Source organism: Vidua macroura, chromosome 3 (assembly GCF_024509145.1).
Source record: "Vidua macroura isolate BioBank_ID:100142 chromosome 3, ASM2450914v1, whole genome shotgun sequence".
Taxonomy (NCBI): Eukaryota; Metazoa; Chordata; class Aves; order Passeriformes; family Viduidae; genus Vidua; species Vidua macroura.
This window is the reverse complement of record NC_071573.1, coordinates 104,725,992-104,751,919: the sequence shown is the minus strand read 5'-3', so window position 1 is coordinate 104,751,919 and position 25,928 is coordinate 104,725,992. Positions and strand designations below refer to the sequence as shown.

At 44.6% G+C, this 25,928-nt stretch overlaps 1 protein-coding gene across 2 annotated transcripts; it reads left to right on the top strand.

The window, feature by feature from the left end:
• Nucleotides 1-6,721: 6,721 nt before the first annotated feature.
• OSR1 (odd-skipped related transcription factor 1) lies at nt 6,722-14,872 on the top strand. 2 transcript variants are annotated; one of them, XM_053974620.1, is made up of 4 exons: nt 6,722-7,038; nt 12,363-13,055; nt 13,615-13,714; nt 14,226-14,872. In XM_053974620.1, exons 2-4 carry the CDS (start codon nt 12,409-12,411, stop codon nt 14,253-14,255), a joined length of 777 nt encoding a protein of 258 aa, XP_053830595.1. In that variant the 5' UTR covers nt 6,722-7,038; nt 12,363-12,408; the 3' UTR covers nt 14,256-14,872. The 2 variants fall into 2 exon arrangements, with proteins under 2 accessions (XP_053830595.1, XP_053830594.1); XM_053974619.1 differs by having other exon boundaries at nt 13,615-14,872.
• The last annotated feature ends 11,056 nt before the right edge of the window (nt 14,873-25,928 follow it).

Here is a 25,928-nt window from a genome sequence, read left to right as displayed (position 1 = left end):
GAAATGTTGCTATAATTAAACTAGGAAAAGATTTCTAACCACTTCTGGTGCAGAAAATGTTTCATTATTTTCATTTGTAACAAGCTTGTTGTCACACAGGTGTGTGTGACCTATCAACTACTGTAGATATGTACTTCGTTAAGTTCTGAAGATAAAGCCTGATAAAAATGTAGAAATAGAAAAGACTTATACCCTTCCTCTAACCTTCAGGCTATGAATTGAGATACCTAAAACAAGGACCATTGGGTCTGTGTATGTGCCAGCACATGGTCAATGAAAAAAAGAAAGGGAAAGGTTTCTCTAAAATGATCTCAACAGGAAGTTCCCTGCTTTCAGGAAGTGCTGCATCCACTGGAGGTTACTAGCCCAATGACACTGTGATGAAATCACTCCATGGAAGATAAATCTTGTGGAATTCTGATTCTAGTCCTGTGATTGACAGACCATTGTATGTAAATGTTGTCTTTATTCACTGAAAGTTATGGAGTCCTCTTTTAAGTGTTAACAATAGTAAATATAAGCCTTATCAAGTTACATATCATTCAAAAAAAAATTAAAAATATAAAGGTCACTGATAATCCTTCATTCAATAGAGGTATCCTCCTACTTCCATTGTGCATCCTGTAATGCTGTGTGTGTTAGTATCTCTCTATACCTACATGCACATACAAAGGTTCTTCCCTTTTCTAGTGTATATATATTTACATGTATACACATGTAACTCTAATTTCGTACATATCTTTTGATACTATCTAGAAGTAACTCTTTGAAGTCTGAGAGATTGCTCTTGGTGATCCTTATTCCTAGACAAACCAGAGCTGGATGGGTTGGGGGATACCCCTACTGAGTTTCAAGGCTAGCAGAAGTGTGTATTTTATAGCAGTAGAGAAAGGATTTCCCTTTAAAACACGTGGCATAGGCATAATCCACAGCAAAATGATGTGATGTCCAGGCTTCGCTGGCATTCCACTTCAGTGTCCCAGTTGACACTGGTCTTTGTCTCACAGGCCCCTTCGGAACTCATGTCACCAAAGCCTTCAGTTCCTCTGGGATCATTAAATCCTTACTCAATTTCCAGCAGATATGGGAATTGTATGTGAGCAAATGTAATGTACACAAATCATTCCAGCCACCCTTGTATTAAATGAACTTTTTTAAGAAGCAGTTTTTGACCTGATAGAACATAGTGGTTTCAAGGGAACCATATAGCCATTACAATCCATCATATAAATGAATACTTAGGGACGCCTAAATCCAAAGATTATTTGTCTGTTGTACATATACTTGCTTAGAGGAGGCTGGAGGATAGACCCCTCAAATCTGCAATGAAAACATCTGTACTTCTACAAAATTTTCCTTAAAAATGAGCACATACAAAAGTTTTTCTCAGATTTCAAAATGATCATTTCGTTTTGAATCGAAGTGACCCCTAGCATCAAATTACATTTTGGATGTATTGCTAATAAATTATTGGTTTAGAAAAGCAAAGGATTTCAGAATGATAAAGAGTATTTTATACTACCAGTTCTGATTGCAGACCCTGGTTTCTCTATAACCTGATGGTTTTTCATGTGTTATTAATTACTCTGTACTGTACTCCTTTAACAACTATGGCAGATACTGTAAAGCTGAGGAAAAGCAAGTGGTATAAAATACAAAGCTGTTCTACAAACCCTGCTTTTGCTTCCTTTTGTTGGTCTCTCACAATGTAAAAACAGATAAATGGTTTCCTCTTTCAAATACAACAAAAAGAAATGACTCCTGGGAGGAGCCCTAGGATGCCAAGTTTGAGCCTGGATTGAATTTTTATGACCACTGTAAAAACTCCTGAAAATAGGAAATTATAATGGAAATGCTGACTCTCACTTCACGAGTGACCACCACGACATTATTAGTGATCTACAGGGGCTGGAAGTTAAAGTGGAATCATTTACACAACCGACTTCACACCGCTTTGCAAACAAGGGGTGTGTGCGGGGGACTGGTGGTGGGGGGAGATCTTGCGCTTAATTAGTTGCTTGCAAAATCCATTGTGATTCTTGAAGAAGACAAATCCCCTATCGCTCTATTCCGTGCTCTGGATTTTCTTTCCTACTCCGCAGAAGTTGCTGGCAGAGGGCTGTCCCCGCCGGCTGCGCGGGGCGCGGGGGGGCCAACCGGGACTTGCGCGCCCGCGGATCTCTTCCCCGCCGCAGTAACTCTCTAGAGAAGGGCGGTAATACATTAAAGCGCCGGGTTACATCTCAGCATCGCAATCAAGCAAGAACGATTTCTCCCTTATTAACAAAATGGAGATGTTCCAAAGTTTGCCTTTTCAAGGAGCCCTAGAAGTTTGAAAAAAAACCCAGAAAATTCCAAAGTTGGCAGAACAGCGTTATATCCATCTCTGCACCGATTTTCTTTTTGAGGGGTGGAGGCGGGAGTTGCAACTTGAAGAGCGTTTACTCGCATCGCGGGAGCAGTTTCCACCCGCGTTGTTTGCCGCTATTCTTCCCTTTCTTGTCATTAGCAGCTATTAAAATACTAAGGCTACAAGGAACCTGAGGGGCGAACTGTGGTCGGGAGTGAGCGGGGGATCAGTTTGGGAAAGGGGGTGCGGGAGCGTCCGCGCTCTCTCCGGGCCCTGCCCGGCGCCCACCGCCACCCGCAGTTCCCGGCCACGCTCCGCGCTCGGCCCCCGGGAGCCCTTGGCCTTCCCTGCGCCTTTCTGACTCTCCCTTTTCAACTCAGTCCGGGCGGTTCCGGGGGGGGCAGAGTCCACACAGTCTAGTCCTTCACTGCGAGCATCAGCAAAATCGAAGGAAGAAGAGAAACCAGGCAAAGCGAAGAAAAGCAGAATACATATATACGCATACATATATGTATGTATCCCGGGTGCCACAGATAACGGGGGCGTTACACCTTGCCCGGGGAGGCGTGAGGACAAGGAGGGGAACGCTGAGTGCACTTGTGCCTGCTCTCCCCTGCGCGTCTGCCGCCGGGGCTGCTCCAACCTCCCGGTGAAGCTCCGGAGCCGCCGCCGAGCGCTGCCGGCTGCTCAGTCCTGCTCCCGCTTCCTTTCCCGGGAGTGTCGGGAGCTGCAGGGCTGCCGGGCGGAGGCGGCTTTGCCCAGCCATCCCCCACGCACCGCCTCTATGCTCGCCGGACTCCGGGGGCGATGGAGCCCCTGGACTCGCCGAGCACACGAACCTCCCCCCGCTCCGCCGGAGCCGCTGCTCCCTCCAGCCCCAGCGGCGGATGATGCTTCGCGAGTAGCGCAGTTGTTTCCTCTCAGTAAAGGAATTTTAAGGGACAAGCACAGTTCCCCGGTGGGCAGAAAGTCCCACGGAAGCAAAAGGGAGTTTTATCCTGCCCCTGGCTATGGAGTGGGGCCGGGAATCGTTTTTCTTGCAAAGATTAAGTGGGTGAAATTGGGTATTCCAGCTGCAGCAGGGAAGAGGAACATCAGTCAGGCTATGTAGCCCTCTCCCAGCACGCGTTTAGGTGCATCCAGGGATGACCGGCATCCAGAGGAGCGTGAACCAGAGGAGGCGCGATCGCCGCTGCCCGCAGTGCGCAGGGCTAGATCGCCAGTGCCGCAGTGCGCAGAACTCGTTAGAGAGGAGGCAAAAGGCTCCCCACGGGAGAGATGGGGAAATGCCCTCAGATGTTCTCCCCGTGCCCCCTGAATCTGCTCTGCAAGGGTCACTAAGCCGCTCCCCCCGGTTCAGGCACCAGCACCGGCGCCGACGGCACCGGAGCGAGGCGGCAGCGCCCGACGGCGACTCCGGCGCTGCGGGAGAGCAGAGGACCGGCAGTCCCGGTGCGCTGGGTCCTCGAAAATGGGGTGCATTGCTGCTCCCCGAAAATGGGGTGCAGAGAATTGGGGGCCTTTGACTTGCAGATACGTGGGACAGGATAGGGAAGAGGGTGATTTTGGGAAGAGGATACAGGTGGGAAATAGGAATGGGGGCTCCGGTCTCCCCAGTCATCCCATAGATTTCTCTTGCAACGAATTGGGTTTCGCTGTCACGTCTAAATCCTACAAACGTGGCTAGCTTTGGGAGCAGATGCCTTCACTTTTCACAATTCTCTTGAAGTCGTAACATTCCTAATCGACAGCAGATCTTCGCTGTGGAAAAGCACAACATATTCCCTGCGTGTCAGAGTGGTTTTGTTCCCCGTTCCCCATATTAGGTTCCCCACCGCTGCAAGTTGACATAATGCAAATTAGCAAGGGACATCATAAAAATCCATTCGAGAATAAAGGTTTTGGAACAACATACGCTTCGTAACTTAAACGCCAGATATTTAAAATAAATGCACTTAACAAGACAGTTAACCTGAAACTTCAGTTCTATCGCCAGTGGGTTGACAAGTCCAAATATTTTTATTTTTTAACAAATACGTAAATATCAGACGACACATTATCCAGACAGCTTTCAGCTACAGCTTCCAGGAATACTCTAGAATAGAATGATTTGTCAACGATCTGCTTTGATTATAAACTACTTTCGCGTGGGAATATTTTTTTTTGTGTGTCTCACTCCCCCATAGACAATGAGATCATTTATTGCCACGCATTTCGATGTTTAAGTATTTATATCAGAATGATGGGGTTTGTACCTGGAAGTGCATAGTTTGGGTTTTTTTGTTGTTTTTTTTGGGTTTTTTTCCCCTCAAAGGCAGCACGTGCAGGTATCGTAGCTGGTTTTGTGTTTACCGTCTCAGCTAATCCACTATTTCTCTAAAGAGAATTGCGATTTTTGTTTTATTAGTGCATGCACCCACCCTCAGCTATAATAAGATTTTTCCTACGAGAAAAGATACATCTCCTGTTAGAAGAGTCTATCTGCGGTCTGTATCTTGGTCTGGGGACACTTGGGAATGTTACATTCGCATTCAGACAACTGGACTTAAACTATATTTGAAAATGCAAACTTATTCAAAGAAGTCAGTTTACAGCACCGGACACAGGATCACATTCTCGACAGGAATGCAAATACGAGGTTTAGGGGTTTGGGTTTTGAGGGTTTTTCCTTTTAGTCTTTTTTTTTTTTTTTTTTTTTTTTTTTTCCCTTGTCCGGGGTCCGGGGGGATGTTTATGTGTTGGGTTTGTTTTTTTTTTTTTTTTTTTTTTTTTTCGGGGGCGGGCGGGGGTTTGAGTGTATGAGGGTTATCATACAAAAAGAGAGAAAATAGCAAAATAGCAACACGAAACGCGAGAGAACTGAAGAAGAACTGGGAATGTCTCTGCTTTGCCTCATAAAAATCTCGTTTACAAAAAAAGGGAACAAAAATTTCTTCGCCTGCCTGGAGCAGAGTGCAATGTTGGACCCCAAATTGTCCATAAAAAATAGAGAGGATTTGGGGTTGAAATGGCAGGGCTAGGCTTGCTTCGCCACTACTGTCATGCTCATGAACACTTATTCTGCAGGAAGATAATGTAGTGTTTTCTTGTTGCTGTTTTTTTGATTTTGGTTTTATTTGTTTGCTTGTTTTTCCTTCGGAGATGGTGGGGGAAAAAAAAAAAAGGTGTAATAACAGGAGTGTCATGAAGAATAAAAAGACACATGCGTGTCCCTGAGCACGGTACTGTGTTATCCTGAAGGATCTGTCTTCGCTCGCGTATTATATTACCCTGGCTTCTCGGGACAATGTAATATACCCAAGCAATTTTCTCCCCTTCCCGGATCTAAAAGAGTGTGAATGGATGAATGAATAGAAAAACAAATAACCGAGGAGATTACGGCCTCAGGATTAATTATAAAGCATGTTTAACCTTTTTCTTTCGAGGGTTATTTTGCTTTTCCTGTGTCGCCCGGGCAGTCGCCCCCGGACGTAAGCAAAGCTTTGTGGCTTCCTATCCACGGGGAACTCGCGGAGTTTCGCACGCCGTGGAACCCCTCCGGGGCGCGGGAGAGACCCTCCCGGCCCGTGGGAGGAAGGACAGGAGGAAGGCACCCAGGTCAGGGGCGCTGGGGCGGAAAGTGGGGATCAGGAGGGATGATGGGACGGGTGGAGGAAGCGTCCCCCCGGGGGTGGACCCCTCACAGGTAAGCGGCTCCCGGAATCCTCTCTGAGGATCTTCTCAGGGAGAACCACTTGCGATCCCTAAATCCATCCAGCGGGAGCAGATCCCTCCCTCCATCCTCCCCCCACTTTTTCATCCTTTCTGCCTTTGTCCCCCTCCCGCCCTCTGGGCAGGTCCGGGTGAGTCCTGTCCCGCGGCTCCGCTCGGCGGGGAGGGGGCGCAGCGCGGCGGCCGGGAGAGGTGGGTGCAGCGCTGTTCGGCGCGGTTCGGCGCGGTTCGGCGCGGTTCGGCGCGGTTCGCAGCCGTGAGGTGCAGAACGGAGCGGCGGGGCCGGATCGGCGCAGGCAGCGCTGCCGCGCAGCGGCGCCGGGGGAGCGTCCCGAACTCGCGGAGCTGCGCGGGGAACCCGCGGGCCCCCGGGAGGACGTTCCGCCGGGGGCCGAGCGCAGCGGACCCTGGGGAGATGCCCCGGGGGAGGCTGCGGGAGCGGGGAGGTGGGGGAGAGATGAGAGGTTTGCGGGCTGCGAGCCCCGGGCTGCTGTGCCTCCCGGAGAAGCGGGTTGAAAAGTTGGTTCTTCCTAGCCAGAAACTTTCTCCCTGCGTGCGCATGCCCGGACTGCGGTGGGAGGTTGAGGGGGGAGCTGGGAGGGGGGGTTGAAATAAGGAGGAGGCACGAGGGAAGGGATCGGTTCAGTCTGAGCGCGACTGCTCCCGGGCGCGTTCGCACTCCAGCGCACGCAGCCGGCTCCGGGAGCAGGAGCAGGGAGAGCACCTCCGGCCGCCGGCCGGAGCACCTGGACACCTGGCCCCGCTCGGATCTGCCTGTACCCGCTGGAGGAGCAGTGGGGTGGGTGGGGTGAGCTGTGCCCCCAGGGCCAGCACAGACACTGACCTAGCCCAACCTCCTTTTTTCTTTTTTTTTCTTTTTTTTCCCTATTTTTTTTTCCTTTATTTTATTTTACCAGCTCCAATTTAGCCCAGGATCTTTTAACTGCTGCCAGCGGTGGAGCACAGATCGGGATTAGGTAAATAAAAAGAACAACTCATTCTGTTTGGTTTTGTTTTGCCAAGCCTCGGGGGTTGGGGATATCGATTCAAACACTTCCTTTACTCTACCTCCTTTCTTTCTTTGCCCCCGTCCCCTCCCACGATCTGCTGGTTGGTGCAGAAGCGTGGATATTGTGGTTCATGTGAGGAGGACTGTTCTCTTTCGGGTGGGTGGGGGGCTGGGGTAAGCCTTCACATGGGTCTCGGATATTTTGATGCTATTTAAAGATTTGTCCTCCCCTTTCAAAGTTGTGTCTCCCCCCTTGCGGAGAAGCAGTGTTTCAAACCCGAGCTAAAAATGACACATACGAGCAAAACAGAAGCCTGCATGTCCTTTACGGCCTTGAACTTCCAGCTTTTCTCCTTTCTATTATTAGCTTTTCTTTCCTCTTCTTTCTCTTTTTTATTTCTGAGAGGTTTCTTCTTTCCATTTTTTTCATTTCCTTGCAACTCCAGTGTTTTAGGATCTGAAAAGCTTTCTCTCTTACTTCCCAAGGCCATAACAGGAATGAGCCTGATGTTTATATTTGTCTGAGAGGATCGAAACAAGTTATGCACAGGAGAGACTAAGCTTCTCTTGAGGCCGAGCCTATAAAGTGTCAGTGCAAAGCTGAGGATTAGAGTATGGTTGTCATAGTTGGCTTTTGGCAGGGGAACTATAAAAATAGAGCATTTTGGAGATTATTGTAGTGCCGCAGGAATTGTTTGATAAATTGTAAGCCAGGCAGGAGGGTCCCAGACAGGTGCACAGTAGGTCCAGTTCAGTAAATCCGGAGTCATCTGAGAAAGAGGCCCGACCCCAAAGGCAGCGCTGGGATCAGGGCCCTGGAGCTGCAGCTTCGCGGCAGAGTCCCGCTGCGGGCGGCCGGGCTCGGGGATGCTCCGGCTGCCCCCGGGGCTGTCACCGCAAAGCCTTGCCCCTACCCGGGCTGTGCGTGCTGTGGCCATGGGAAGCGAGGAGTACAGAGGCAAGAAATCCTCCCTGCGGCCGGGAGAGAGGAAGGTCGACTTATTCCTGTCCAGGGGAGGCACTGGGTATTTCTCTAGGGAGAAAACAAGGACGAATGTTGTGCTAGGGGCCTTTCAACACCCGAGGAGATTGCAAAAGCACGCACACAATACCCCCAAACCTATCTAAGAACTTGTGCCGGGAGAAGGTGGAGCAGCTTGCCCCTGCGGCCGTCCCGCGGCACCCACCCACGCCCGCCGCGGGGCCGCGCTCCCGTCCGTGGCCTCGTAGCCGCTGTCCCTCCAGGGGCCGAGCACGGGGATCTTTGCTGCTTTGGATAAAGGCTGCCCGGGCACTGTAGCCATCGCTGGTGCACTCGGCCCCCCGTTATTCTTTATTATTATTGTTTGAGAAACTAAAGCCCATCTCAGTCACCCGCGCTCGCAGTGGTGGTCTGGGGAGACTTGTCAACGCCGATTTCGTGATAAAATGTGAATGATGATTTTATAAGGATTGAGGGGAGATATCCAAGGCGCACTCTAACTGAGTCCTTCCAGTCCTCATTAATGTTAGTAATTAACTCTTTCACGCTCAATTAGCCCCAAATAAACCCGCTTTAATAGATTCTGCACACTTCATTAATACTTTGAATAAATCTGTGTTGAACAATGCATTTTATTCCTCAAGAGCACCACGCTCGAAAAATGAGGAGCGAAAGGGCAGTTTTATTCCCTTTCCACTTAGTTTCCCAAACACAGGTAACTTGCAAGCTCCATTTCTTCGCTCTAACTTTAGGAAGGGAAATTTTCTTCCCCTCAAAGGAGACAAAACAAATAGCCGACCTGGTGGCAAAATGCTGCACACCGAAGTGATGCAGCCGAAAGGACAGGGCTACCAGACTTGAAAAAATTTAGGCAAAACTAGGGGACTTTTTTTGACAGAAGAACCTGATTGTTGTAGTTGGAGGTTCTCGCAAGAATGCATCATTTTATGCCCGCTACTTTATCATGTTTGTAAAAATAAGCAACGTTCTCAGGGTAATTTACCTCCTCCATTCTTCCATGTGGAACTAATTAGCAAACCTCATTATTTATGAGTCAGGTATTTAATGTAACAAATAACCCTTTCAAAGGATACATCGGAAATTGATAATTCAACGTAGAAAGGAAAAAATACCAACTAGCCACAAGATTACTTAAAAATCTATTTAATTTCGCCTCTTGCAATGCTACCAGCAGAAAGCCAGGTAGATTTTTTTTTTTTTCCTGGAATATAGAGTAGGTAGAATTTAATCTAGAAGGTTAAGATTGAAATGGTCTTAAAACAGTGGCAACTGGACAATAGCATTACCGTATCTTCGCTCAGGGCAAAGGGTAAGAAAGCTGGAGACAGATGTAGACTTTCAAGTTTATGATCCTATTTTGCAGGGTAAATTTATCTTGGCATGAGTGGGTTTTGTTTCAGTCAGAACACAAGTGTTTTGTTCTTAATTACTCACCGAGCTACTTTGTGTTAAAAAAGAAAACCCTGTACAGTTTTAATGCAGTGAGGGAATTCAAGCAGAGGATTGGCGGGGTCTTCTTCTGTAAAAAAAAAAAAAAAAAAAAAAAAAAAAAAAAAAAAAAAAAAAAAAATTAAGACGACCCGATAACGATCTGTTTACATGAATCAGAATTAAAGGTGGAGGTGACACCGAAATCAAAGAAACGTTGATCTCTCTGCGGGCAAGTGGGAGACCAGAGAGCTACTCCACTGTGAAACACATTCACTTTGATGTCCCGAAGTGAGGGGACTTCTTTCTAAAATAGCCTGCTCTTCATCCATATATTTGACTATCCCGGTTGTACAGAGAAAAAGTATAGCTTACATTTCTGGAAAAGTGCCAAAAAACTTGTAGTAACATGAACAGTCTGCTCCCACCTCATTTTTTCTTATTTTCTCCTCCTCTCTTTTTTTTTATTCCCTTGTTGTCTTTTGCTTTTTCATCCTTTTTAGGATTTTTTTTTTTTTTTAATTTAACAGAGCTGCTCTATCAAAAACAAAAAAAAACAACTGTGGGCACAATGGATGCTATAACGACCTGACTGCATTTCTCCTTGTTTTGTGCCTTGTTCATTATTGGGAAAATCGAAAGAGAATTTTTAAAACGTTTTCAAGACACAGTAGATTTCTGCTTATATATTCCATATTAAGTGTTTTCTAAGAATACAAAGAAAGAAAGAGGGATAAACTTAGTCTGCAGTAGCCTGTTTCATATTTGAGAGATCTAGAGCTACCTAGACAGGGAAATGGACACAGAGCCATTGTGACAGACAGAAACAGACATTTTCAGGTACCTGGACGAGAGGACAAGAGCGTTTTCTGTGCACTTTGTCCTCGGGGTCACCAGCTGAGGCATTTGTGCTGTGATGTGGACATGCTTAGTGTATATGCAGCACTAACTAAATAAAAGTATTTCCCCAGTAGAGCAACAAAACAGTCTGGTTGGTTCAACAGCCCTAAATAGACTAGCAAAAAAAAAAAAAAAAAACAAAACAACCAAAAAAACCCCCACCAAAACAAAACAAAAAGAAAACAAAAAACAAAACAAAAAAAAAAAAAAGGAGAGAAAAAAGGAGGAAAGGGAGGTGAATAGAGAATATAATGTGTGCATTTTTCAATCAGTCACTATCAGAAATGTATCCAATTGAAAAACAAAAAATGTCACAATCTCTTATTCTGGGTCATTGCAGTGGAATTCCTCTAAGGTTTGAGTCTCTCTTCCTGCTGCTGATTTATGTAAAGCAGAGTGAAAGGTGGGCCTGGAGTATAGAGCTGCTCAGAGAAAGCTTCTCCCTCTCACACCCTCCCAGCCACAGCTCCTCTTTCCAGGCAACAGCACACATATAAATCAGATTTGTTTCCCTGGTCTTTAGACCTCTTCTACCACCAGTTTCCACACCCCTAGACTTCCAGCTCAGAGGGACAATTACTGCTCTGCTGTACTTTGCTGCCTCCGTTTCTCCAAAGGGGCTTTACTCTTCACATGGGGATGAACTCTAATCTGAATACTGCAAGGACCCTAATGGAGTCCCCTGTGGGGATCTTGTGGGGGAACCTGCTGTGACTCAGCAGGAACCCTGTCAGGATCTTATAAAGACCCTGTGTGGATCCAGTGGGAACACTGCAGCAAATATGTGGGGATTCTGGCAGAAAATAGCTCCACTGAAAGCAGATCCCAGAGCTCGCTGAAGGGAAAGAGAGTATAAGTCGAGGACTGTGGAGTAAGGATGAGGCTCTCTGGGCTGCAGGGCTATGATGCTTCCAAAAGCCATGGGTGCTCTCTCACACCCACAAAGGGAGGAAGCTGTGTCCCCACCAACAACCCTCGGGAGGCATCTCCTGACAAATGGCTGACAGCAGCCAGGGCTGAATTTTCAGACTGGGCCAGATGTGCCTCAATGCTGCTGCCTTGTAGCATTTTCCTCTCCATCTTGTGGGATGGGACAGTTAGGGATCTGGCCTAGAAGAGGGGCTAGGGGCTTGGCAGGACCCTGAAACACAGACCAAAGTGGTGGCACCCAGCCCAGGGAAGGACTGAGGCCCTGCAGCTGCTGGTCTAGGTCCCCCATGGGAAGGATCTCACCAGTTCTTGTCTTTTAGCCTTTTGAAGGACTCTAATTAAGCAATTGCTTAGATTAGGAAGTGGACTTGAAGCCAGACACTTCACATTTGTCACCCAAATTCAGAATTTTCCTATTTCTTTTTGCAGTACACAAGAGGATGGACTTTGGCAGGTATTTTCCCCATAATGTTTTTTTCACCAAAATTATTTTATTTTTCTGAAAGAGGAAGAGCATGAGCTCTGAGCATCCAAGTGCCTCCATCATCTCAGAGGCATGGCTGAGGCCAGACCACAGGGAACTGAGCAACCCAGGGGCAGCAAACTTTGCACCCTTCTCCGCGTCAGGGCTAAATGCAGTTTCTCTGGACAGATGTAGTGGGCAGTATCTCGCTATTTTCTAAAGGCTGAGGTCACCCAGGAAGGGATTTTAAATTACTGGGAGATGACTGAGCTTTTTGGGCCAAAAATAGCATCTCGGCTGTCCCCGTGTACAAGATCATTGGAAATCTGCACAGCAGGGGATGCTGCTGGGAAGTGAATGATTGTGGATGCAGTACAACATTTGTGTGCAAGAGAGAGAAGGGGAGACGGAGAATCTGGGCATACACTGACAGCAAAGGCCTCTCTAATTGCAAGGCAATCTCCTCCTGTGGCTTTGGAGAGGGATATTGGTGAGGGGTGAGGTAAGGTGCTTTTGTTTTCATATAAATCTACCTCTGCCTCTCCCCCCCTCCATCTTTATTTTCCAGATATTTTGCTCCCCTGTTCTGAAGATCCTCCTCCTAAGCGGCCACCATGGGAAGTAAAACCCTGCCGGCCCCAGTGCCTATCCATCCTTCCCTCCAGCTTACCAACTACTCTTTCCTGCAAGCATTCAACGGGCTGCCCGCCGTGCCCTCTGACCACCTCTCCAACCTCTATGGCTTCAGTGCCCTGCATGCCGTGCACCTGCACCAGTGGACTCTGGGCTACCCAGCCATGCATCTGCCCCGCTCCTCCTTCTCCAAAGTGCCCAGCGTCTCCAGCCTGGTGGATGCACGGTTCCAGCTGCCGACCTTCCCACTCTTCCCACATGTCATCCAGCCCAAGCAAGAGGCTGCCAACATGACCCTCAAAGCCAAACCCCGCTTTGACTTTGCCAACTTAGCAGTGGCTGCCACACAAGAGGACCACTCTAAACTGGGACAGGCAGACAGTCAGGGCTCACCTGCAGGGCTGGGGTCTTTGCTTGAGGTGACTAAACTCTCTCCAGAAAAGAAACCCACGCGGGGAAGGTTACCGTCCAAAACCAAGAAGGAGTTTGTGTGTAAATTCTGTGGCAGGCACTTCACCAAGTCCTACAACCTTTTGATCCACGAAAGAACCCACACTGACGAACGGCCGTACACATGTGATATTTGTCACAAGGCTTTCAGAAGACAGGATCACCTGAGGGATCACAGGTAACTATTTTTCTTTTCCTGTCCTTTTTCCCTTGTGTATTTGTATTGTATATGTGTATTGGGAACTCTCCCAGTTCCCAATCTACACTCAAGATTTTTATAAGAGAGGTTAAGTACCCATCCAACCAAGAGTGTTCCCTCTAATTTTTCCTCTGCCCACTGTTAGTGGAAGAGCCCAGGTAACTCACAGTGGAAGATATACCTCACACACTCCATAAAGACAACTTTCACAACCTCCTTTTTACTTCTACAGATGTTTTCTCCCTCCATTTGCATCATGTGTCCTCTGCCTCTATGATCACTCAGAAGTGTCATGAAGACACACAGTCTGGTGACCCCAAAGTAAAAGAGAAGTCCTTTATCCCTAAGAAAAGCACCCTATAACCCTCTGATGCCCCCCTCTCTTGCACACATACATACTGACAATTGCCCAAGAACCGCACTCCAGCACTCCCAAGCTCAGCAGTAGGTGTAAGAAATGTCCAGCCTATTCTCCCTCAGCTCGCTGCTGAGTTTAGGCCAGTTATTTCTGACATGTCAATTGTTTTTTTCTCTCTAGATATATCCATTCTAAAGAAAAGCCTTTTAAGTGTCAAGAATGCGGGAAAGGATTTTGCCAGTCCAGAACACTAGCAGTCCACAAGACACTGCACACGCAAGTAAAGGAACTGAAACCCGCCAAACTTAAGTGTTGAATCTCCAACTTCTATGAACTTTTCCTCCCTTTCAGACTTTACACCAAAACTAGAGCAGAAACAAAACATTCAGGATGGGAGCACTGGACTTTGTGCTTTGTTTTTGTTTCTACTTTAAAAAGGGCAAAATCTGCACCCCTTCAATCCCCTGTCTAAGCAATTAACTTCCTGAGTCGTGGGTGAAAAAAGATTATTTTGAATTTAAAATATACGCGAATGATACAGAGAGTGCTAGCTGACTTGTGTGGCTTTGATAAACTTTATGCCAAAAGGTGGTGCTCACGTGTTGGACAGGAATCTCTTCAAAACCAAACAAAAACCCACAAGATACCCCTGACCAACCCCGCCCCCACCCAAAAAAACCCCAAAAAAGAAACCAAAATCGTAGCTTCCGAAAGTATTACTTAAGAAAATCCAAACTCTTATTTTATACTTCTTTTTTGACTGTATAAAGCTTCTTATTTTTACACTTCAGGAAATACAAAGAATTCCAGAAGACAATTAAGAACTGAAACGGTGGTTTCTCATCACAGCACCATTAAGACAAGGAGAGGGGCAACTTGCAAATCTCATTTGCTGGTTTGTTTTCAGAAAAAGAGAAGAAAACTAATGTTTGAAATGACCTAAGTCTCTCTAAGTGGGGAGTCCTATCATGCGTTAGAAAATGCATCCAGATCTCAGACCCACGGCTTCCTGGTGTTGGGACAGATCAGTGTTCATGGGACATGGAGAACTTTTTTATTACCTTGTGGTCTAGTGTGCTGTGAGGAAGTTTGTAACTTCTGGACTTATTTAAAAACCCAGAGGAAAGAAAGATGGCAATACGTCAAACTGACGGTATGCACAACGTGGTTTTAGTGGTACTTAAAGTCTTCATGTGTCCTGGTGTGAGAGAACAAATCTCAACTTGAGAACGTATTTTTTTAAATGCTGGCTTTCTGAACAGTGTATTCAAATTAAGAGACATTCCAATAAGTTCTTTTTATTAAAAAAAAAAAAAAAGTTGTATGGCTGTTTGGCACTTTATGCTGATTATTGGTAATTGACATTTATCACTGGATTGTGTGTGGTTTTTAAGTATTAAAATAAATTGTTATTTTACAGGCAAGTCTGCATGGAATACATACGTGTTAATTTTGTTTCTGATCTCTTCCCTCTTTGTCAATATTCTGAGCCTATTTATTTTTTTATTTTCTTTTTTTTCTTTAGTTAAGTTGCTATTTCATCGGTGGTTGTTTCTACTGTTCTACCAGCCTTCGAAAGTCTGGATCTTTTTTCTATGCATTAGCTTTTCCCCTTCTAATTTTCCTTTTCTTTTCTTTTTTTTTTTTTTTTTTTTTTTTTTTTTTTTTTTTTGTAATACTGACAAAAGTAAACATCTGCGGAGAGTCCAATAATTTTGCCACTAGTGAGGAAAAAAATCGTCTTGGGTAACTAAATCGTGGGTATTAGCTGATAAGATTAGGTGTCAGAAGTGTTATAAAACAAATCAGATGAGTAATGGGTGAACTGTTGCTGCTCTCGGTGCCTGGAGGCGCGGCGGGGAGAGACGCCTTCGCACCCCCATTCCTGCGTTTGTCAAGAACAGACATTTTTCAGTCACATCTTCGGCCGGTTCCGCACTGACTGGGGCGGCCTTTGATTCCCGGCAGCTGTCTTAGATCAGAGATGTTTATTCCACTGCGAAATCTCGTTGGATCGAGACGGGGGAGAGAGCGCAGCTCTGGGGCATCCGCTTGAGCCTTTGAAGCGCCTCTTGCCGCCGTCCTTTCTCGTCCTCTCGGCAAACCCTAAACCTTCCTCCTCCCGTCACAAGTCAGTGCCCCCGCGATAAGAGAAGCCTCTTTTTTTTTTTTTTTTGCAAATTAGCGATGCGGCAGAGGTGATCTCGGAGCTGCCCAGCGGCTCCTGCGCGGCCGCGGCGTGGATGCTCGGCCGGAGCGGGGATGCTCACCGACGCCAGCCGCTCGGTCCAGTGCGGCTCCTTTCACCTTCCCCCCTGCCGCTTTTAGCAATTATTTCTTTATTTGGTCAAAGAATCCTATCAAGGACAGGAAAAAATGTGCGGTTCTAACTCATTTAGTGTAAGTGGAGGGGGGAGAAACCTCTCTCTCTCTCTTATTTATTGGACACCCATTCCAGCGCACCGTAACTAATGAAAAAGCACTTGCAGGACGGGCTGCGGACCCACCTCCAACGTGGGAAGGCCCTCGGGGAGCTCGGGATGCGAAGTGCTGCCTGTGCCTACATCCAGCTCCGGGGGCTGGGAGCACAGGCAGAGTTTGAAGCCGGCTTGCTTTGGCTTTGCTTCAGCTTTGCTTCCTACCCTCCACTCGCTTCTCACGCCGCGAGAAGACTTTTGGTTTTGGCATCTGAAAAGCAGCAAATGAGGGGTGCGGGGTGAAGTCCGCAGTAACCTGCAGGCAGCCGGGGCTGGCCCTGCGCGGGAGGAGGGCGGGACGAGCGCGGAGCCCTGCGCGCCGCTCCGCCGGCATCTCCTGCGCGCAGCCCGGCTGGAGCGAGGAGCATCCACCGCGGCGCTGGCTCCGCGCGGCCGAGCCGGGCCGGGCCGGGATGTTTGCTCGGCAGCTTTTCTCGGAGGCAATTTAAGGCGTCGTCTCCCGCGCCTCTCCCTGGTCCTCCGTGGGGGTTTAGAGGGATTGCCTTGCACAAACCCGGCAGGAGCGGCCGCCTTTCCCCGGCGTGGGTCGCTGCCCGGAGCGCTCCATGGGACACGCCAGCCGCCCCCGGCGTGCCCCGCTGCCCGGCCCGGGGCACCGCATCCCGCGCCGCGCCGAGGGCGGACCAGCAGCCCCGAGCATTGACACGGCGTTAAGGGGCAGTCTGAAGTCTGGGTGGTTCATCCTCCGTGCCCTTCTAAACGGAGAATCAGAGACAAAATCCCCGATGGATTTCCCCGTCCCTCTCGTGTCGCTCCTGGCACCAAGAAAGGGAACAAGGATGCACTCGGGATCCTGTCGCCGAGAGAGAAAGTAAAGGGCACTGTCACTCGGCACCAGATTTTCAGGGGTCGCAACTACGAGGCAGAAACCCGAGGGGAGGACGGGACTCAGGTCACTTCGCCGAGGCTTTCCCACGGTCGCTCCAGCGTCTCCTTAACACCGGGAAACCGAAACACCCGTGGCGAGGTAAGAAACCGTGTCATTAACTGGTTCCTGGGAACCATTAGAGCTGCGGGATCGCAAAGGTGGAGAAACCACTCCTCCCAGCCGGGCATGAGAAGCGTTTCATTTGAAAAGCTGAAGCTTGGTGATCTGACTGCCAAGAATTCCTTGGGATCTGCATTTTTATGTGCAATTAAAAAGAAAAAGAAAACTTCCAGAACTGACATAATTAGAAATACAGATGTATTAAAACTACATGGGCATGCCGAGCACAGGATACACATACAACCTCTCAATGTCACTTGTACTACACTTAAATATGTGTGTATTTCCTCCTGCCAGAAGGCAACTTTTGCCCTGGTGCTAAAAAAGGCCATCTATCTGGTCATGCTCCCAGCTGCATGGGGGAAGAGTTCGCCTTTTCCCTCCAGCATTTTGAAATTTTCTAGGCAGTACCAGTTCAGTGATTCCAAGGAAAGCAAAGTAAAGATGAAATCATGAGTCAGAAGAGATAAGTTGTACTAAACCCCAAAATAAATGAAAGGAATTAGATGGGAAATGTTCCTTTTGAATCAGGATCACAATTTAAATGATTAATTGCCTTCCTTCACTTTCTTTTTCTTTTCTATCTTTGCACGTGTTTTAATTTGACATTCATGCAGTGAATAAAACTTACTTAGGCCTCTGTCTGCCAATCGAGAGCTGATTCTGTTTTCACAGTTGCATTAAATTTTGCATTTTCATCATAAAAACACCACTGAATGGGAGTTTGCAAGAGTGAAAAACTGAGCACCTGACTCTAGTTGCCACTTCCTGCAAGATTTATAAGGGAAACACAGATTTTAAAATTTTAGTTTCTTTTTTTTAACCATTTCCAGTTACAGAAGGAAAACATAAAGATGTGTTGGCACATCTCTTACTCTCTTTCCCCCACTTTGCATTCCAGTCATTCTTTTTCTGCCCATAAACTGTTAGTTCTCCGCAACAGCCTGATTCTGCACAGCCTACTAAGCCTGGTTTTTTGTTAGATGCAGGAAGAAATCCTGTCAGATGGGGTCTTCAGTGTACATTCATGAAACAGAGCAAAAGCCTTTCTCAGAATGTGCGCTGGAACAGCAAATAGTTACTTTTCAGCTGTGGATTGCATGTGCCTCTGAAAAAGGGACCACAAATCACTGGGTTTCTAAAGGTTCCGCATGAGTTGTATATTAATCCCAGTTTCCCTAGGGATGGATTAATCCCAGCTTCCCAGTTGTATGGCTAGAGACAATGTGGATGGGGTTGGGGGCAGGGGAGAAGTGAGATGGGGAAAGGAGAGGGAAAATAAAAGATATATCACAGGAATACATGGCCTAAGTGGCGAGAAGCCATAAGTAGTTTCAATACCTTTCCTACCTCTGTCACCACATGTAAACTGAAGCAGCTTAGGCTCCCTGTTTTGGTTTCTTCATCTGTAAACTAGGGGTAATGCTGCTGATTTTACTCCCAGGAGACTTGGCACACTCATGTAGAACCTCCTGCTCAACCCTCAGTAGTGAAAGGAGAAACTCCAATTCATCTGAGGGCAACAGAAAGCAGGGGCTGATCTGGGTGATCTAATGGACTGTGTACAACAAATTTATTTTCACATGTAATTCTTTTCCAGCCCTGGCAGTTTTGTTGAGAGATGGAGTCCTAGAGCCCAGTATGCTTTTATTCTCTACATTCCTATCCAGTGACTACACAGGAGGAATGGCATGGGCCAAATTCATCCCTGGTGGGACTCCAATGACATCAGTCATCTTTATAGGAGTTTTTTGAATGAAGTCAATTGGGTTTTACAAGGACCAAGTTTGGCCACATGCATATTTAACTGCTCAGAGAGCTGCAGCAGTGAATGAAGTTTTCCTTCCCTTAGGAAGAATCACTTCTCAGTCTGGGAGACACAAGCAAAACCATTGATTTGTTTTGCACAGTCAAGTTTACCTTATTTAAACTCAAGGAGTAACTGAAGTGTGCTCTGCATCCAGCAGAACTTCAAAGAAACAGCAGCCTAGCTGCTCTAAAATGTTCCCAGCTTTTGATGGAACTCTGCATTTGTCCACAGGTTCAGCAAGCAGTGGCTTCAGCATGGGGCTGTGTTGAGGCTGCTCCCTCTGCCCTTTATCAGACCTGGCTGTTCCAGTGTCCCTGGACTCAGAGACTCAAACGTCTCTGCCACTTCCAGTTCACATCTCCCTCTGTGCTGGTCTCTGGGGCTGTAATTCCACTACCAGTTACACCTGATGAGAATGTGGTAAATCACTACAAAGGGGCATTCTGTCCTCCACCTGTGACTTGGCTGCTGGTGCTGACTCCCTCTACACCTTACTTCTATGCTTTACTGGAGTCTGACATTGCACCAAACTTATAAAAAAGTTTACAGTAGCATTATAGTTCCTGACTCAGTTGCTATTGAAAACCAACAATCTGATCAGTGTCAGTGATTACCAAAAGTTTGTCTGCAGAGTTTGTCACCACTAATCATTTAAATTATTTGCAAGGTTAGCTCATTTTGTTTTCTTATTGCATCTTCTAAGGAACAAATCAATTTGAACATCTAGAGAACTGTATTGCTAAGTTTGAGTAGAAGAACGTGTTCTGGTCATATGAGGGACCTCAGCTGTTTCCCAAGGGATGGATGTCATGTCTCTTTTCCTGATTTCTATTGTGCCTTCTGTCTTTACTAGATCTTTGAGTGATGGAAGTCACATTTAATTTTCAATATTTTTTTACATTATTTGTGTGTAATAATGAAATCTGAGTTTATGGGCTTGTTCATCTCTTTTACATCAACTTGACTAAATAAAACAGAGCTATTCTACAGTTTTACAAGTGAAGTTGTGAATTAGACCTAGTAATGGTTTTTGCTGCAGCCACAAAACCCATACTATTGAGACCAGCTATCACTTTTTTGTCTACTTTTAATTTTCCCAAGTTTTAATTTACCACTTTGTCTCCTGTCCCTATTAGTCTATGTCATTTGGAGAGAGGAAAACAAGAAAATGTTACTAGCTTTTCAACATGATATATCAACTTGTACTAGAGACTTGATAGGTTTTTTTTTTCTTCTTCAATCATTATTTCTCAGGTAATATTTATTTTTTTTTTAAATTCACATTTCTAATACTTCTTTCTCTCATCTTTTTTCTTCCTCAGTGTTGATAGAATTCACGTTCTGCTCATTTCAATCTGTGTTTCTGATTCAGCTCCATTTTAATCTGCCTACATGCTGCTGAAACTTTGTTTTTATTTGCCACATCACTGGATCTGATGACTCTATTTCAATCTGACCTTTTTTTTTGCTACCCTCTGATCTTCTTCATCGAGCTCAAGTAAGTCTTCCAGAATGAAAATCACTACAAATCTTTCTTTTTCCAAGTCTCTGAATTAATTCATCTCTTCATGGTCTTGCTTTCTTCACTTGTTTCAAACAACCTCATAATTTCCAGCCTTTGCTCATCATGACACCTTTTCTTTTTCTGGCCTTTTGGTTTCAAACTGGAGCTGCTAAAATCACATTTATGAGTGAATGATTAATCTATTTAACAATTTTTTTTATCCTTTCAAGGATTGTCCAGACACAACATGGCTTTCTTCCAAATGTATGTAAAGATATAAAAAAAAAAAAAAGTCTCAGGTACATTTTCAGAGAAGAGAGGAGAAAACTTCCCAGTTAGCAAATATAAAAATAGGTAAAAACAGATCTCATCTAAAGCTATATGAAGTAGGCGAGGTCTGTGTGCTATTTTGGGAATAGCTCCATCTTGATGAGTGTGTTCCCTGCTCTCCTTCCTCACCTGCCATAGCTGTCAAGGCTGGTCAGACACTTGTCCAGAGGGAGGATTGCACTGCATGGCAGAGAGCAAAGCAGAATGTCAGCAATACACAGCTATACAGGGCTGTGGGACTCTTCCTCTGCTCAGGAAAATCTCTTTCCAGGCTCTTCTATCTCATATTAGTCGAACTCTCAAACCTCAAGAATAACAATTCCCCCAATTGTTACTCAATATAACAATTTCTTCCCAAACTAACACAGACTTTTGAAGCCACCTCAGTGTTTCAGGCATAGCCACCTCTGTTCTGCATGTTTTCCTCTTTCCTGGATGTCTCTGCTGCATACAGAGAGCACCTGCAGCCTCATGCTGGTGCCTCTTCCAGTCTGACGTTCAGCTGGTCTCACTGGGATCTGCTCAAGGGTTACTGTAGCTGGCCACATTGTCATGAGGGCTTAAGGATATATTTTTTCTTGTGAGTTGCATTTTGTTGTAACTGAGCATGGTGATAGGACAGCTAATTACACACTTTTGTTTTGGAATGTTTGATCTGAACTTTAACAAAATTCTTATTTTTTCCCAAGATGATTTTTTTTTTCACTTCAGATGGGAAATTTTGTATTATGAGTGAAACTATATTGGCTACAGGCTGGCAATAATTTCCCTATCTCTTTGCACATGCAAAACTGGGTTTATGTAAGTGTTCTTGAAAGGGACATGAGAAATAACATCATCTGTGGCAGAAGGAGAAATCACAGACCATCAAGAATGTGCCACTTTCCATGACTTCCCTTTGAACTGTCAGTTAATTCATTTGGTGCCTATTGTGTACTTATTTTTGTGTTCTTCCTTAAAATGTACTTTGCTTGGAAAATTAATTCTCTAACACTTTACAAACATCTCTGGCTTTCACCACCCCTCAAGTGCATTGCTGGATGTCTACTGAACATCCAGTGAATTGTTGGATACTGCTGGTATGCCAAATTTAGACTGTGTGGTGAAGGCTGCCCTGAACAACTCTGAGCACAGTGTTTGCTGCTGGTCTTAGCAACCAATAAATAATTAAGAAGCTCGATATTTGATGATACTTAAAGAAGGATGACTCACCCAGCCCTCTTCTGTTGATTTCTTCATTAGCACAGACTTAGATCCAGGCCAAGAATTGGTTTTCCTTTATGCTTTTATTTGGTGACCACTTGGCTATGGCTTAGGAAACAGTTAGTGTCTCTCCAGCAGTTGAGAAATGTTTATTTCCAGCTGTTTATTTCCCTCAATGGATTAATAGGTCTATGTCAAAGTGCTGCAAAAATGAAAACTAGATTTTCAAAATGGGGAAGGAAAAAAATTCACAGAGACACAGTGTTTTCATCAAACTCCCTTTTTTCTGCACCTCAATGTTTAAATGAATGGTTCAGTTTCCTTAGCTTTCCAATGTACCTAATCAAGCATATAAATTATAAGAAGGGTAACAAAAGTAATTCCCTCCACTGGAGAGAACAGAAGGGGAAACCAGATAGAGTTGTTAATATTCTGTAACACAACCTTTCTACTGAACTGGTAACAGCTCGATTATCACATTATGGAAACAACATTAAGTTCCTGCAAAGATTTCACTCAGTGTAAAACAGTCAGCAAGAAGGATTCAGTGCTTGGAGCCTTTTACTCAGAGAGTGTGATCCTCAAAGCCTCCTTCTCTTTTCCTCTGGCACGGAGTTTAAGTTTTAAATATAGCTTCAGACTTTTTGTCTTGTTTACTGGCATCTTGTATTCCTTATGAGGTGGGGATAATTTTTCTTCTGAGTTTGGGAGAAATATCTATTATACAGTTATCATGATTTTAGTAAGATAGGCATTTTATCCCTGGGTGGATGGAACATACTGTCCTATTCTCCTGGGGTGCAGGAGACTTACCAAATTCCCTTCAACAGCAATCTTGCAAAAGTAGAATGAGCACAGATAAAGCTGATCATAAGGACAAAGCTCTCATTGCCACTGACACTCCTGTGAGAGCAGCGACATGCATCAGAAGGGACTGAATGGTGAATGAGAGAACAAGCCCCTCTTCTGGGCAATTCCATGGCCAAACAAAGAAGCAGAAATGATGGGTGCAAGTCTGTCTGGCCCTGATATATTCCTCAGACCAATTCCTGCCACTGTGGACAATATGGAAGAAAAAGATCAAGAGAGGCTTGACTAAACCTGGAGGTGTGAACAGGATTTGAAAGCCATACTTCCAAAGCCAAACTTCTAAAATAAACATACAAGCACCAAACCCATGGTGTCCCAATTTTCAGAGATACAAAGTGCCAGAAAGTCCCAACTAAAGTCTTCGCTGGCTGCAAGTGTTTAGCACTCACAGCACTGATTTTGGAACTTAAATTCATGATTGTTGGTTTCAGTAGGGTACCCAGTTTATAAATCACTCCTTGAATTTGGACCAGTGTTTGTAGATCTCCAGATGGAGAAGAGTGTGACTTAAAGGTGGATTTGGCAACTCCAGTATGGTTTAGGTCAAACATCTGTAGGGAACATGTGTCTGATTTCCTTACAACTTCATTGTTTCAGTAAATGGTGTATCCAGTGCAATGTTATATCTGCTACTGAAATAGCTGAACGCAAATACCAGGAACCTCTGGGAAATTTTAGTTAATAGGAAAATAATCTAAAACAAATTCATCTGGTTATACAGCCAGGAGAAAAGAAAAGAAAATAAAAGGAATTACTGATCCAACCAAGTAGGCACAGAAATGAAACCCCTCTAGGATTTTCTTTTTAGTTTCTCCAACTTCCATTAATTTAACGAGCAAACTAGGTCAGCAGCACAGTCTTGTTATGCTAATAAATGAATGCCATAGATTCACTAATGTTAAAGTGTCCAGGCATTCAGCATCATGTGCTGCTTTGCGGAGGGAGCTGTGGCACAGCAGCTCTGTCTTTGGCTCCAATCCTAATTCAGACACTGAGCCCTATGAGCCAATGTAGCAACTGCTGTAATGAAAACCCAGCTATGGAGAAAGAAAGCTGCAGTACCACAAAACATCAATTAGCCCTTTTCTATCAGGGTAAGATAAGTCATGTAAACTGGATTTTAAGTTCCTACATTTGGATTTTACGCTGATAAAAGACTGGGAGGTCAGCCTGACATGTGGAAAGTTTTGTATCAGGCTCTCATTACAATACTGATGTATTTGCTTGTACTCCTCAGAAAACTTCAATAGTGAAACACTGTAAAATCCAAAGAAAGTTCTGAGCTTCTGTTTTCTTCATGTGCTGTCTCTTTGTGGAATAAAAGTTTATTAACTGTTAAACTAGTTATCAAAAATCTCAGTGGACCAAAAACTAATAATAGTGCTTCATGTAATAGTATTTTATTTCTCAAGTGGTAGGTGGAGGTCTTCATGGGGAATTCCATGTCCTCCCTTATTTTTGCTTTTTTTGCTGTCAAGATACAAAAGAAGGAAAAAATGCAAATAAACACATTTGACTTAATAAAGCTATAAATCAGTTTAATCCTTAAAAAGGCTGTTTTCCTGATCTGGATTCAAAAACTTATTGCAGAATAACTTCTTGGAACACAGGTAAAAAGTTTTACATAACAGATTGAAAGTGAACAGTTTACAAAAAGTCCAAATGTTGAAATGCCTTTGCAAGAAAAACTGGCATATTTATATAAACAATAATACATCACAGAAATGAAAAAACATGTAGAAATGTAGCTTAAATATATTTAGGGTGAAATTATTCACTTTATGGTGATATTTCAACACTATCTAGAATACTGTAGTGCTTCTTCTGCCTAGTTTTATAGGCATAAAAAGGACTTTTAAAACAACACATCCTGAATTTATGGCCTGTACTTTTGATTGAAAAAATAATAAATTGGACACTGAAAGGTGATTAAGACACTCTAAGTCTGGCTTTATATTTCCAAAATAGTATGTATCCATCTTTGGGGTTTTTTTGTGTTGCTCTCTCAGAAGCAAGAGCTACCAGATTCTGTTGAGAATATGAACTACTCTTGAGTTTGGCATTGCTGAGGGCAGTAATTCCTCTCTGAACATGCATGCATGAATAGGCACATGCATGGCTCCTCGGCTGCTTTTATGTACCATTTTTGACCTGTGGGGAACTTCTATAGATGGTAGAGTTTACAGATTATCACAACTATTTCAGAGAAAGTTTCAAGACTTTTTGGATCTTGGTTATGATTAATCCTTCAAAATGCTGACAAGATAATTGGGGAAGGTAATCTTAGGTTTAACTCTTCCACCTTTTCTGCTGATGTGAAGTGAGGATTGATCTGCAAAAGGAAATTCGCTACAAAATGGACATTGGCTTTAAAATTCTGAGTTGGTTGTACCAAAAGTTTGTCTGATCACTTTATAGTATAGACCACCTCATAATATTTCAATTTGAGAACTTTTTCCTGTATTCTTTCAATCTCTTTGACATGGAAACAGTTCCCAGGGACAACTCAACCATCCCATATCCACCCACATGAAGTCAATATTTTAAGTAGCATATCTTGAAGAGATACCAAAATCAACAGCATTTGTGATCTAGAATGAAGCAGAAAATTAATCAAAGCACTTTAATCAAACCAGCCACTGTTCTTACTTAGCACTGATGCTTCTATGTGCACAGCATATGAAGCCACATAGTATGTGGCTTTGTGTTTAAGTGTGTAGCTTAGATACAGCAATCTGTAACAGAAATTTGGCAAAAGTGGAGAAAATAAAAATATATTCAGAATGTTTGTTTAAAGCATAATACAAAATTAGTCAAATTAATGAACAAATATTTACTATATGAGTGTTTTTTAGTGTTTATGTTGTCCAAATGATCTTTGCTATGTAAATCGTGTGTGGACAGCCAATATTTGCTTTTCAAACTGTCATTGGCTGGACTGGCTGCCTGGCAATATTCCTTTTTCCTGATTAGATGTGTGAGTAATATTTCCAATTAATATTTTTGCAGTTCTGGGTTCGACAAATACTCATATATGACTCTTTTAAATCTGGTGTCTGAATCCATTATGCCAGCAAAATTCATGGAAATTGTGGCTTGAAGATGTTAATTAACAAAAAAACAAAAGGATATTTCTATGCAAAATGAATTGCAGTGTTTTCCCCAGCCCAACACCCAGACACCCATCTTCTGGTAGTACACAATGCAGATACTTATAAAAAATAAATATACATAAATAAAACAATTGAATTTTATTTCCTGCTTGCAAACTGTGTGTGGGTGGCAGTTTAT

Coding starts and splice junctions, on each gene's coding strand:
- OSR1 (XM_053974619.1), top strand. CDS start 12,409: ATGGGAAGTAAAACCCTGCCGGCCCCAGTGCCTATCCATCCTTCCCTC. Junction 13,056..13,614: donor GATCACCTGAGGGATCACAG/GTAACTATTTTT, acceptor TTTTCTCTCTAG/ATATATCCATTCTAAAGAAA.